Below are 13,926 nucleotides of genomic sequence, written 5' to 3' on the forward strand. Positions count from 1 at the left end.
GCTCCCTCCGTCCCTCCCCTCGCTCCCTCCTCCCCTCCTGGCAGCGCCGGGTGACTAATTTCTGTCATATGACTGTGACACCGAATGGAGCGGGGCGGGCGGAACTAGCCGCGGCGAAGGGACGGCGCTGCGCGGAGCCCAGCGCCTCGGCGGCGGGGGCAGCGGCAGCGCCCCAAAATGCCGCCCACCCTCTTCCAGAAGCTCTTCAACAAGAAGCACGGCCTGATCTCCCCGGCCAGGGACGCCCGCGACGACTGTGTCTTCAGGTAACCGGGACGGGGTCGCGCTCCTACCCTGCCCCAAACTTCTTCTCCGAGTTCTTCGCTCCCTCCGCCGCCCGGAGGACGCGGGGGCTGGCAGACCCTTCCCTGCCCCATCTGCAGCTCCTGGGCGACGTGCCCCGCTCCCCCCCCAGCCCCCGGGGGATTCGTCCCCCGTCGTCCGCGGAGCCCCGGGGCCGCCCCGGCCGGGAGCCCCCGGGACCGCCACGTCGGGGCCGCTGCGGTGCCGCCGCTCGGCTGCCTCCCCCCGGGCCGCCGCCCCCAGCGCCGGGCCGTGCCTCCCCCCAGCCCGCGGCTGCCTCCCCTTCCCCGGCGTGTCTGAGGCCCCGGTCCCCGCGGGCCCCTCCGGGGATGCTGCGGGCCGGGGGAGGGCGACAGGCGGACAGGTCCCCAGGGAGCAGCCCCAGGAGCGGGGGGAAATGTGAAGTTTTGGAAGAGAGGAGTGGGGCTTGTAGTGAAATTCGTCATGCTCTGACCGCAGCAGCAGCAGCGCTGGATCGGCCGAGCGAGGCCGGGCTGAGCGCGGGGAGCAGGGCAGGGGCCCCGGGGCTGCCCAGCCCGGGGGGGCTCGCACGGCCCGGCCGGTGCCTGTGGGGCCGGGGCGCAGAGAGATGGTTCGATGCGCTGCGGGGCCTGGGGCTCGCCCGGGGCTTCCGCGGGCTGCTTTGCTCAGAAACAGGTAGCTTTTGTGCTGATCCACGCGTGAATAATGGTCAGGCTCGAAAGCGATGCCGTGTCTGCGTCCTGGCAAAGAGAGAATCTTCAATATCGTTTTAAAGTGCGGTTTGCCACCTGGATGGAAATAAAATCTGCATCATTAGTAAGAGTTACGGGCTTCTTGAAGCATTTCTAGCAGTGTGGTGAAGCTCTCCTCCCACCCACTGCCTTGAAATTTACTGCCTACAAATGATCAGCCTTTGGGTTGCTCTGTAAAGGGACATCTCTGACTGATGGGCTTAATTTTCTGTGGTGGGATACCTCTTTCAGCTGCAGTATTTAGCAGTTTAGATGGATAACAGTGTATCTGCAGTTATCTAACCACAAGGGTTTTCAAAAAATATTGGTTGGACTATATGAGTCCTCAAGGAGTCAAGACATGCTCCTGGACATTACGTGGAGCTCACACAACTTTTGAAGACACTGATGCATAACTGCTTTCACACCTCTCTGATATTCATCGTGGAGTGGATCCTTTTTTAAAATTATTTTTTCGAAGAAACAAGTTTTAAGGATGTCAATGTCATCTTATTTCCCAAATCATCTTAATACTGGACCAGAGCCCTTGGTGGGGAAGGGAAGTGGTACTAAAACTGCTCTGTATAGTTGTCGTACCTTTTGCCTTGCCTTAGTGATGGGTTTGTCTAGAGACTGGTGGTTCATGCAACAGCTGCAGTGCAGATCTGGGGCAGAAATGTGGGAATCACACCCGTGTTGAAAGGAAAGTGAGTACTTGGCAAGGTCTGTGCTTCCCTTGTCACCTGTATCCTTCTGTGCCAAACTGGGTCTGAAATTTGTAGTGCTGTTTCACTTTGTGCTATGAATTGTCAACTGGTAACTGGTGAATTTGCAGCTGGGTTTTTTTAGTGGACCCACAGGTATAATTTGCAGGGAAAGGCTGATGAGGCTCTGAGGAGGATGGGAGATCCAGCTCTGACTTAGGAAAGCCAAGTAGTATTTTTGAAGATTATTACATATTTCTCTAGGCACATTGCCTAATGGCTGCTTTCATTTTACAAAAGTTTGTAGCTAAGATCACAACTTGTTAGGATTATCAATTCCTGGTGAAACTTTCAGATAGTACACAAAATAAGGACTGGCACTTATGACAGCAGAGTCTTTGCAAATAAGCACTTTAGACTGTTGCTGGTTCCAGTGAACCTGAATGCACCAACCTCATCAATTTCATTGGGGCAAGGTGATGTTTTATGGATTGATACATTATATCTGTTTACAGTCTAAATAACAGAGCATTTCCCAAATATTCTGAGTGCTGTTATTTCTGTTTGTCTTCACTTTGAAAACGCAGCTCTCTTATTGAGAAAACTGTGTAGAACAACCATAAAAATGCATAATTCTCTTATTATATTTTGTGAATAATATGTACTTGGAGAGAAGAACCCGATTACTCTGGCAATGACATTACTATAGCAGAACATTTAAGAATGATTTTGCCACTCTTTTTTTTTTTTTTACTATCAATATATTTTACATTTCCATCAGTCTTATTGTGACTAGGTGCTGGAGAAGTTAAGAGGTTTAGTAACGGGAACAGTAAATTAGGAACTGGAAAATATCTGCTAAGGTGACAGTTTGCCATTTATGTAATTTTTAACATATATATCTGTATGTATGCAGTTTATTTTACAGAAGAAACTTTAGGAAATCACAGTAGATCCACTGCTTCTTAGTTTTTTAGTTCTTCCATTTAATCCTGGGCAATTGGCAGATTTGGCCCTTAGACTGAAATCTCTTGCTGCAGCTGGACATTCACATGGTGAGCAAGAATATTCAAATTTTAGTGGTAAAATCTCTTTACAAGAAACACAGAAACACCTGCAAGTATTCTAGGAGGGAAAAGTTAAGCCCTTATATTCCAAGATGTAGAGTACCTGCTGTCTACTGCAAATAATACTCATGTGAGTGGATTTTCCCTGAGGGTAATTCTTACTATAAATAGGATCTCTTGGCCATATTGTAGCATCTGGCACAGACCACTGCTGGTGACAGGAGAGCTCAGCCCAGGCTCAGGCTATTACAGTTATTAGGATAAAATCTCAGGTAAGCAGTTTTCTAGAATTTTATAATCAAAGTATTCCTATTGTAAAAATACATAAAGGTGTTCACATGAGCTGTAAGCTGTATATATCTAAAATGGAGATACACTTTGAAATAGTAAATAAACGAACCCTGTTCCAGTAACATGGAAATAATCTTACAAAAACTTCCTTAAATTAAGCAGAAGTAGCCATGCATTTCTGCTGCATATTATATGGGCACACAAAACATTCTACTGTTCATTTACATTACTGACTGCTACAGATGGTGATTTCCTGCTGCTGTGTCTTTCCTGGCTTTCCAGGGATCCACTGTAGCCCTCTGGAGAAAAGGAAGCTGGTAAGTCACTGAAAACTCAACCAGCTTTTTGTTCTTCAGAATGGGCTCAGTAGATTGAGGCTGAAGCTCAGTAAATTACCAGGAGGGCTGAGGCTTTATATCCTTGTCAGGATGTGTGGGCAGTATTTCCAATGGTAAATACAGCTGCAAGGACTGCAGCAGGGTTTCTGCAGGAGGTGTGTTGGGATCCTGATTGGACTTGTGGCATTGTTAGCATGTGGCACAGGGAGAGGGATTGTCTTGTAACGCTGAGCTATGGGACTTGGACATTTTGGGGCTCAGTGCAGGAGGGAACTCAGTGGGGATTTTTTGCATCTCATGTGTAAAGTTCAAATACTTGTTCCCTTCTGTCTCTAGACATCCTGCCTGCCTAGCTGGAAGATAGAGGGATTATTAATTAGGAGTTCTTTTTACACTACAGCTCAATAAAAGCTTCAGTGTCTCTTTTTTTATTTTAATCTAGGGAACTCTAAAGAGCCATCTTACCCCGAGGGGCATTCCACTGATGTTTGCAAACTCTGTTTTGCTCTTGTTAAAGCACCTGTTGTAGAGGTACAGCTGTGTGGTGATTGTTCAAGCTTGACAGAACCCCTTCCAGTTTCAAGTCTTACCAATGGTGTGGGGTATCTTTGAGCACATTCTTCCTTTAGGGCTTTGCTTTGGTTATCTAGGTATTTTTGAGGAGTGCTGTTTTTCAAGCTGAGACATACAGGAAAAAATAATTTTAAATGTACTTTACGGTATAGAAAGCCATTTTTGGTTGGGGTCTTCTAGTAATATGTGCTGCTCCTTTATTGAGAGAATAGTTTGCCAGGTTCCTGAGACAGGACTGGCCTCAGGCTGACTGCAAAGTAGTATTTCCTGAAATCTGTTGAGGCAAGCGTTCCCCATCATCCCAAACTCTTTCTGTTCTTTGTGGCAGTGACTTTAAATGGTGTCCTGAGATTTGTTTCCTTTCACATAATTTTTGGCAGTGGCATTCATCAAGGGAATTACAGTAAACATGGAGTTGTAAATGGGTGGCTTGATACAAAGATGCTTCATGAGCCAGTTCTTCTGCAGAGCTATTGTTCTTGCACAGTAAAAATGGTACGTGCTTTCTTACAAAAGCATAATTGCTTCTTGAACCAGAGGCTGATTTCTTGAAATAAAGTGCAAAGAGACTCAGAGACATTTATTAATGTGTAGCCAGAGACTACTGCAGCTTTTAAAAGTGGAGGCTGGAGTATGGTGAAGGAGGAACATGAAAGTTGTCTTTACATTAGTATGTCCAGTCAGAAGTTTTACCCAGAGAACTTTTTCTCAGGAGCAGGTAGCTTTGTGTACAGCTTGGCTGAGCCCAGGAAAGCGGATCTCTTGCCAAATTGTGTCAGTTCTTGGGAGCAACGCAGCCAGCAAATTCCTGCTCCTAACAGTTCTGCACAAGGCTTTTAAAAGTTGTTCCTCAGCAGTGCATCAGGCCAGCCTGACCAAAACCTGTTGTTAACGAAACAGCATGTTTTGATGTTTGTTCATTTCTGGCGTTCTGAGAGGATTTTTGTCAATATTTGTAAAACTCCTGGAATTTCACCACCTCTAAGTCTTTCTTCCAAAAGAGCATTAGCTGGACCTCATTTTGTAATAAGTCCAGCTTTTTATCTTTTCCAGTTATCTGATTAATTTTAAAAGATTTTGTTCCATAATTTTTAAGACTACTTGAATTCTTCAACATCTGAAATGTTACTGTGCTTTTATTGAGCTAATTTCTGCCCTTTAATGTCCTTTTAAGTTTTGCTTTTTTATAAAAATTCATCTCTTCTGTAATCTCTCAAAGAGTATGGTTTTGGCTTTTTGGTTGCATTCATTAACTTGAGTGCGCCGAGTTGTAATAAATACTTCACTTTGATTTATGCACAGTTTTCTCTGTGCTATGACGACTTTGGCTTGTGTTTTGAAATATATTGCTGTTTTCTAAAGTACTTCTTTTTGCCAGAATCTGTTTTGCATTTCCTGTCATGTAAGTTTTTATATACCTTCCAGTGCTTAAAGTCAATTTTCATCTTGGAAACAGAGACATACAAGTGACAAGATTCCATTGAGCACCTCTAGAGCTTGAAGATAGGTTTGTTAATTTCTTCTGAAAGGGCCACTCTCTAAGCCTTCCTTGCCACCATTCTCTAGGTATCCTAAGTGCTTCTCCAGGTAGGAATGTGATGTTCCTAAAACACCCAGCATGTCCTTGAAAATTAGGTGCTAGCTCTGAATAAAGCAATGTTGCAAGCTGGATCTGTACAGTGACTGAAGGAGCTGATAATCAGAGGGTTGGCAGTCCATCCAGTGATTATTTACTTACGTTGTTACCAGATCTGAAGGAATTAACTTGGATTGATATTCCCAGCATGCTAGGTGCATGTGAGTGCAGAGAAAAATGAAATAATTTAAAAACTGTTGGGGTGCTTGTGTCTGCCTGGCTTTGTGCCTTGGAAAGCTTTTGCCTGCCCTGGTGGGACCTCTGCCTAGCCCTTGCTTCACCTTGGCTTCTTCTCATCACCAACGGAACGGGGAAGGCGATGGTGGAGTGGTGGAATGAGAAAGCCCTCTGCTCATTTTTTCTCTCCTTCGTTAGAAGGAGGTAAAGTGCGATACAAAATGAGCTAACAGGTGAAGAGTCACCTGTATTGCCTTTCCTCCTGGTGTATCCCGTGGTGGCTGGGAGCTCGTGGTGTCTTGAGAATTTGGCATCACGAGGCTGCCCTGCCCGTCCTGGCCATCACGAGGTCAGCGCTGTCAGTGCGCACTCGGCTTCCTCCCGCCTGGGCATCGCTTCCTCCCTGTGGGATGGCCTGGCTGGTCTGGGGATAGCTGCAGTCTCCTGTCTGAGCAGCCTTTGGAACAGTCACTTTCTTGGTTCCCCTTCCTGCGTTTCAGCTCCTTCCTCTAAATTAGAAATCTTTTTCAGGAGAGGTTGGGGTGAGTGAATCATGTACATATAGATATACTCAAGTGGAAATGCTTCACACTTGGGTTACACTGGCAAGTGTTGTAAAGAAGGTGTTTCTACAAACCCTTGGGTTCTGTTTTTTCCCTCTCCTGCTCCAAGTGGGGTCATGAGGCATGAGGATGAACCAAAAGCATGGGATGTCTGTGTATCTGCTTGTGCACTACAGTGTCTTCTCCTTTTCTGGAACAGTTCCACTACTTGTTTTCAGGTGACTGAGGGTGTGTTTATGTGTCTCATGTTATAAACCTTGCTGACTTGAGATAATCAGCTCATCTGGTTGACTGATAGATTGCCCTTGTATTTTCAGAGGGCTTTATCCCTTGCTCTGTGTATGCTCTGTTATGCTTTGAGTTAGTGCATGCTCATGGTGACAGCTTGGATGAATCCAAGCTTCTGTTCTGGAATAAACTGGACCAGTGTGACTTGGAGCCTGCAACTTGTTTTGTAATTTTGGCTGAATGCTCTAGGTGATCACTTCAGCAGTTTTACAAGTGGAAAGTAATGCATGCAGTGGTTTCATGCTCAGTGGTTGTGTTCCCTCCCAGTGCTACATCTGGAGCTGGATGTCTGCAGGATCACATGTTCGTGAGTAACGTTAGGAAAAATGCAAAGCTCAGTTGCAGCAGCGAATCCACAGTGTGTTTGTGCTGGGCTTCCAGAATCAGCCAAGAACAGAATTTGTCTCTGAGGACTTGAAAAATTTTGCATTTGTGATGTTAGATAGAGAACCTTAATCTGTAAAATATCTGCTGGAGGAAAAAAGTTATGCTCATTAAAAACAGGAAATAATTTTATTAATTAGTAATCAGTTAATGCACTGGCTGCTCCAACTTAAAGTGAATAGTAGCAGAATCCATATATGGGATATATTCACATGTGGGAAATATATCTGCACAAAATTCATGTAATTCTGTTGTGCCTAAGGAATGTGACCATAAGTACTACATTCAGTCATTAATTTCTAACAATACCTGCCCAATACACACAATACAATTATGTTCTGCTTCGTTGACATGTGAGTGGTTATTATGTAGTCTTTGTATTGAAAAGAATTTATTTATTTTTACAACAATGCATGGTTAACAATGTTGCTTAGTGCTCAACCGAAGCTTTTACTTGTTGATTCTGCACATTTGCGTAAACAGTCTTTTTCTCCTCTGAAACTGATAGCTTCTGGAGATAGTATTATTCAGAACATAATGCATTGCAGAGAAGCTTGTTCAAACTTGTGAATTGCAACATGAAATACTCCATGAACTACATATAGAGTATTAGCAGTGCATGTATGTGAGATGCATCTGCAAGAAATGTGCTTGTGATAAAGTTTTTTTCTTTTCTAACTTCATAGATCTTATCAAGCAATTAAACAGTCCTGTCTGATGCTTTTGTGTTGATAATCTGGGTATCTTCCAGCTCTTGTATATTATCTGTCTTTGGAGCCCTGGCCTTGAAAGAACCCATTTTGTACAGGGGGGAGATTCTGCAGTGGTGCCAGTGTCAGTAGCAACAATCCTGGTTGTAGGTACCCCCTGCCCACATCAACAGCCCAACAGTGCCCAGTGGTTGGCTGTACCCACGTGTGGACCTGCAACAGCCCCTGCTGACAGCAGGGTATGGTAATGATCCATCACACACCACTGATCCTGCTCTGTTTCTCCAGGATCGTTCCACAACATCCACTAGTTATTTTTGTCTAAAATGAGTAAAATATGTCACAGAAACAGTCACGTTTCTTTTACTCTGGGTACTGATCATGCCCTACACATTCATGGTGTTTCATGCCCCTCCAGATCTGTGTGTGCCTCACTCTCAGCACCTTCAAATGTTTTTTCCCTTGCTCCAGCTAAAATGTCAGCAAAACATAAAATTTGTAATAGTACCAGAAACCTTCTGCTCTTTCAGTTTGTGTGATATAGAGCTGGGAAGAAACAGGAGCCAAATTACAGTTCTCTTCCATCTGTTTTAGTTGATAAATGAAGATACTTCAAATGCAGTTCAGCCCTGACTTTAGATCCTGGCCTTGTGCCTGTTTCAGCCAGAGCAGTATCTTCACCACAGTTCCTGTGTCATTTCCCACTCAAAGACAGAGAAGGTAAATTGTTTGAGCATTGTCCAAAGGAACTGTTACTTTGCTATATGTCTTTTTATTTTGTTTTATTTTATCCTCAGGAGCTACGGAAATGGTGGCTCACACATTGCAGTGCTTGGCCTTGCACTCCCCTCAGTAATTTCTAAACCTTTTGATTGATTTCTGTCATGTCTGGTGGAGAATGTGAGAACAGAAGTTTGAGTGAGCTGAGTTTCTCTCACTTTGGTGAAACAGCTGTGGGTGCTGTTGGGTGTCTCCTGCCTGTCAGGACCCGTGCAGCTCTGTGCTGGCTGCCCTTTGTCCATTCCTGTGTCCAGTGGCTGTGTCCCTGGGCACAGCCAGAATATGGGCATGTGGTTCCATTGTTTGCCCTGCATAGTTTGCAGGGAACAGCTGTAGTGTGACCTCAAGAAAGGCCAGTCCTGGACTACTGTGAATACCAGAATATCAAAACCTCTGTTAGCTAAATTATTTTGGTATCTGATGAGTATCAAAGCACGCAGTGCCTGCTGCATACCCAGGTTTCTCTTGTCTCATGCGTGTCCAAGGTTAAAATCAGGGCTCCCAAGCCTGTGTGCTCAGCACTTAGTTTGTCATGTTTGTGAGTAATGATGGAAGACTCCAGTCGGGCAGAAGGAAGCACATCACGGGTGAGCAGTTCAGTGGCAAATGAATGAGATTCTTCTCCAGTATTTTTGCACTCTCCCCACGCTGCCCCCGTGAAGCCTTACCTAGAAAATGTTCTTGCCATTTGGAGAGTTGGCTGAATGGTTTGTTTACTCCTTTTCACGAAACCTGATACCAGAAATTTGTAGTGAAAAACGGTGTTAGTTCAGGTGTTAATGAAGAATGGGTGCAGATGATAAGCTGTGTGGTTGGGTGTGCAGGGAACAGGCTGTGGAGCTTGGGGGGAGCCTGTGCTCCTTCTCAGGAGCTTGTTCTAGTTGAATAACATTATCTGAACATCTGAGAAGCTGCTAGGGAAGAAGTCTGCCAGAATTTTCTTGTTCCTACAGGAAAAGTAACAGTATTACCCCTTAAGACAGCGTTAAAGAAATGCCTCAAATGTCAGGACAGTGAATTGGCTTACAGTACTGTGTTTCTATTTAAAGGCAGCCCAAACTGACATAGAACTTAAATAGTCAGACAGAAAAAAGTGGTTGGTTTTTTCAGTACTTAAACGTGTTTCAGCTGCTGTGAGTTACTGGAAATTACTCTACTTGCTCAGTAGAAAAGGAAATTGTTCTACTGACAGTATGGAGTACTAAGAAGCTCTGAAAAGGAGCATGATGATTTCTTAACTGGGTATATTTACTAGTTATACAAGAGATGCTAATCATGAACTGCTGACCTCTTTTTTTTTTTTTTTTTTCCAAAACAGACATAGTAAAAAAGGGTAGAAGTAAAAAAAAAAAAAACCCACAAAAAACAAAAAAAAACCCCAAAAAAACCAAACCAAATCAAAGCAACTTTATTTTCTTTTGAGACTATAACATAATTTTATCTTTGTATAAAGAAATATTTATCAAACTTTTTTCAGGTAAGCAAAAATATCACTTTGTAATAAGACTAATTTATTTTACTTTCTTTAAATTTTAGTAGGTTTTTTTTTATTTTTCCCATAGTATCTTTTCTGCAGTTATCAGCAAATGAATAATTTTGGTTGGTCTGAATATGTAGCTGCTTTAAAATTTGTAATCAGATTTTCCTTTTAAATTGAGGCATGCTCAGAAACTGCCAGGTAGCTTATGTTTGTGTGTTGTGTAAGCCTTTTTCTCACATTGGGTTCAGAAGATAATACACCAGGTACTATGGGGTCTTGTTTGTCTGTCTGGGATTTTGTTGGGTTTTTCTGCACCTGGGTTTAGTATATACTCATTTAAATACTGGTCTTTTCTATTAGTAGCTAGCAGGACAAGTCAGCTGAATTGCACTCAGGGGGTGACATTAGTCTATGCCCACACTGGAGAAAAAACCCATGCAAAATAATGTAATATTCAGTAATGGTAATTGTCCTCTTCTGTATGGATAGAGAAGATGGAGGAGAAGAAAATATAGAGGAAATGGGGAATTTGACAAGAAATTTGTTTTTATATAAAAATTAAAGAGAAACTTAAGCGTTAAAGCTAATACCAAATGGCCCAGTTCTGTAGAGTCCTCAGCATCCTCACTAGGGTTTGAAGGCTTTCAGTGCCAAAGCCTTGAGCTTTGCTGAAGGATATTCATGCTGGGAGAAAAGAGATCACAAGAGCAGGAAAGACCCTACAGTAGATCTGTGTCATGTATGTATATATTTGTCTGTGTCAGACAAAATACATGTATATTTGAAAATATACCCAGGTGCCTTCATTTGCTGTCATGGCTGTGAGTGTGTGAGCACCTGTCTCAAGTCACAGTAATCAGGATACCACAGAGCAGGAACCTCACTGCCCTGCTCTGTTGCTGTCTGTGAGAGGACTGTGGTGTTTCCCCAGCTGCTTCGTAGATCAGAACCATGATGTTAAGATTTTTGTGATTTTGTCGGCTGATAGATGCTGTATAAGTGTTTAGGAGTTGCCCTGTGGTAAGAACGTTACAAAGGTACATGTGCCAGTGTAGTTGGAAGCAGTTGTATGATGCTGCTGTGATTACATACATACAATTAGGGTGTAATGGTTTTGTGGGCATGGTGGTATTTGGCCAAAGGTGGGGCTTGATGATCTTGGAGGACTTTTCCAACCATAGTGATACTGTGATTCATTTTGCTTGGGATTTTTTGTTCCTTCTAGTGTTCTTCCTCATTGTCACTCTTCCTGTTTGGTGCTCTGCTTTGGGAACTTGTATTTACTCACATGCACTCATACACAGAAGAAGAAGAGAATTAAAGCCCATCTTGCTTTCCCTTCTATTCTTCTGCTCTCTTAGTGTCTTCTGAGGCTTGCAGTGCTGCATCTCCTCTCTGAAGGGTTCCTCTGGGTGCTGTGCTGTCCCTTCCTCCTCCTGCCACAAGCAGAGGCATGCATCGTGTTTGGGGTTACTGTTGTGTCACATCAAGTGATGTGCATGAGCAGGAAAAGGGGAAAGGGAAACAAAAAGCAAAGGGAGCAATTAACTTTGTCAACAGGTTGTTTAGAAAGACCATGATAAAACAACCCAATCTAAAATGTCCTGGTGGCATTGACAGCTATTGCTGTCCAGCACTTGAGCCTTTCTCCTTGATGCAGTGGAGTAAATAGCTTTGTGTGTTGCTGTGGCTGGTTCACAGCAGGTTACCTGCAGCACTAGGCTTCCTCGGGTTCCACATTTTAAGGATGCTCACGTGGACTGAAATCTGCTGGCAAGCTGTGGTGGCTGGGAGTGTCTGGAATTATGTTTGCATCAATTTGGTTACTACCAGCAAAGAGGGGTTTATTGAACATACACTAAATATACATATATATCTTGATTAAGTACAGCCTCTCCCAGTAGAACAACGTAGGTTTTATCAAGTGATTCTGTTGATTCTGTCAGGCAGAGCTGGTTTGGACTGTGTGTTCCAGCTCAGTTCTGTGATAAGGAAGGTGTGTGTTTGGAGTGAGTTCCAGTGCTGATACTCAGGGAGGGCATGTTGAGCTGAACCTGCAGTTTTCTTTATCACGGACAGATTTTAGCAGTAAGAAAAGCTCTGACGCATGTAAGGGCTGTGTTCAGCTGATGCTCAAGGCTGCCATGTATCTGTCATGTGGGGTTCTCAGTAATACTTGACCAGTTGAGTCTTTCTGCTGTGGAAAATCCCTCTAGATGGATAATTGTATTGAAGAGCTCGGGCAATGGCCAGTCCTACCCTGTATTTTCCATTCCTACCATTCTTGGAAACCCAAAACTGTGAGCATGTAGTGAGACTTAGAAAACTGAAGGAGATGGCAGAAAGCCTGAGGGTACAGAGCTCCTTGCAGCAGTGAGCAAAGCACGATGGAGCAAACCCAGTAGAGCACTTTGTTAAGCTTGGTTTAAAGGTTGAGTGGGCCTTAGCTGATAGCTAAATGCATTGTTACATGTTTTTCTGCTTTGGGGAATCAAAGCATTTAAGACCTCACAGTTAAGGTGCATTTGCTTGAAGGTGCCAGGCTGATCCAATATTCTGATTGTCTATATATTTTTTTCCAATATGAATGAAGTTGTGGCTTGTTCAAGCATCTGATTTTTATTTGTCCTCATGTCCTTATGAGTTACATAAAAGTGAAGTCAACCAATGTCTTTAGTGTCTGCTCTATATAAATCTACCTGAAATAGTTTCAGGTCACCTTTACATGCTTAATTTGGAAAACAGTTGAGCAGCATGACTCTTGCCTTGGAGAATTAAGCAGTCTAGTCTCCTCACAGTAGTCTTGGGGCTCTTGCAATATCTGCACAAATCAAGATCTCATCCCTTCTGCAAGTTAAGTAGAGGCCTGTTTGACTTGTGGAGCCAGTAAGGGAGGGATGTTCAGTGCATGGATTGGAGCCAAGTTGGAAAAGTCTTCCCTCCTGAAAAGCAGTTGTGGGATAGACCCAGTTCACCTAAATATTCAGTAGTTATTTGGCAGATCTATGAAATCATTCCTAATTGTTTCTGGTTCAGAGCCTGGCAATAGTTTTGAAATGCAGTGTACTTGACATTTAGGGGTTTTGATGGTTAACTAAAGGGATGGGTTAAAGTCTTCTGGGCTTATGGCAGCAGGTAACCACTTTGTGTGCAGAAAGATTGCAGAATTGGGCCACATCAGACATTTGAAGTTGTTGGAAGATGCTTAGATGGCAAGTGACAGCATTGGTGTCAAGCAGTTGTTGATTCATGGGGAGTATCTATCATTAGGACTTGTGGGGTGTTGATATTAATGAGCATCACTATGGATAGAGCAGCCTGGGATTTCATTCCATAGGTATGAATTTCTTATACTTGCTTGTGTAATCATCCTCTGTCTTTAGTTTGCAGTTGTTCCTGTGTAACTGAGATGGGGTTTTGGTGAAAGCTGATGGGGGAATAAGGCTGAATCAGCACTGTGCTTAGGCATATGCTGTAAGTCTGGAAGTACTTTGACTGCTCCCAATGAACCACTGATGTGTTTAGCACCAGGCATGTGTTTTGAATAAGTTGTAACATCTACATGAATGAGGAGATTGAGACTACAAGCACATAATATTTAAAATCAAAGGTTTAGGGGGTTGTATTCATCAGGAAAAAAGCTTTTGGCACTTAATGCATTTCAGTGACATATTGAGCTTAAATGTCACCTGCATCGGAAAAATTATCATCATCTATTAATTTTATGTGACTGTCTTGATAAATGACCTGGTAACATAGCAAGCTAAAGTTCGCTGTAGTCCTCTACAACCCCAGGCTTCGGGCTGAGAGCAGCATCTTGGGATTATCCCTATGTCAAACCTTGTTTGAACTGAGTATGTATAAATAATTGTCCACCAGCTTTTCCTATTACAAACATACACAGTTTGTGAAATTGGTT

General features: G+C 43.4%; 1 protein-coding gene across 2 annotated transcripts in view; it reads left to right on the forward strand.

Moving 5' to 3' along the window:
* Positions 1–17: 17 nt before the first annotated feature.
* FNIP1 (folliculin interacting protein 1) overlaps positions 18–13,926 on the forward strand; it is a 64,316-nt gene continuing 50,407 nt past the window's right edge. Inside the window, exon 1 of one of the 2 annotated variants that reach the window (XM_030284264.4) lies at positions 18–266. In XM_030284264.4, coding sequence (XP_030140124.3) covers positions 178–266 — 89 coding nt within the window. In that variant the 5' untranslated portion in view covers positions 18–177. The remainder of the gene's footprint in view (positions 267–13,926) is intronic. The other variant, XM_030284267.4, reaches the window with a different exon arrangement.

Source organism: Taeniopygia guttata, chromosome 13 (genome assembly GCF_048771995.1).
Source record: "Taeniopygia guttata chromosome 13, bTaeGut7.mat, whole genome shotgun sequence".
NCBI lineage: Eukaryota > Metazoa > Chordata > Aves > Passeriformes > Estrildidae > Taeniopygia > Taeniopygia guttata.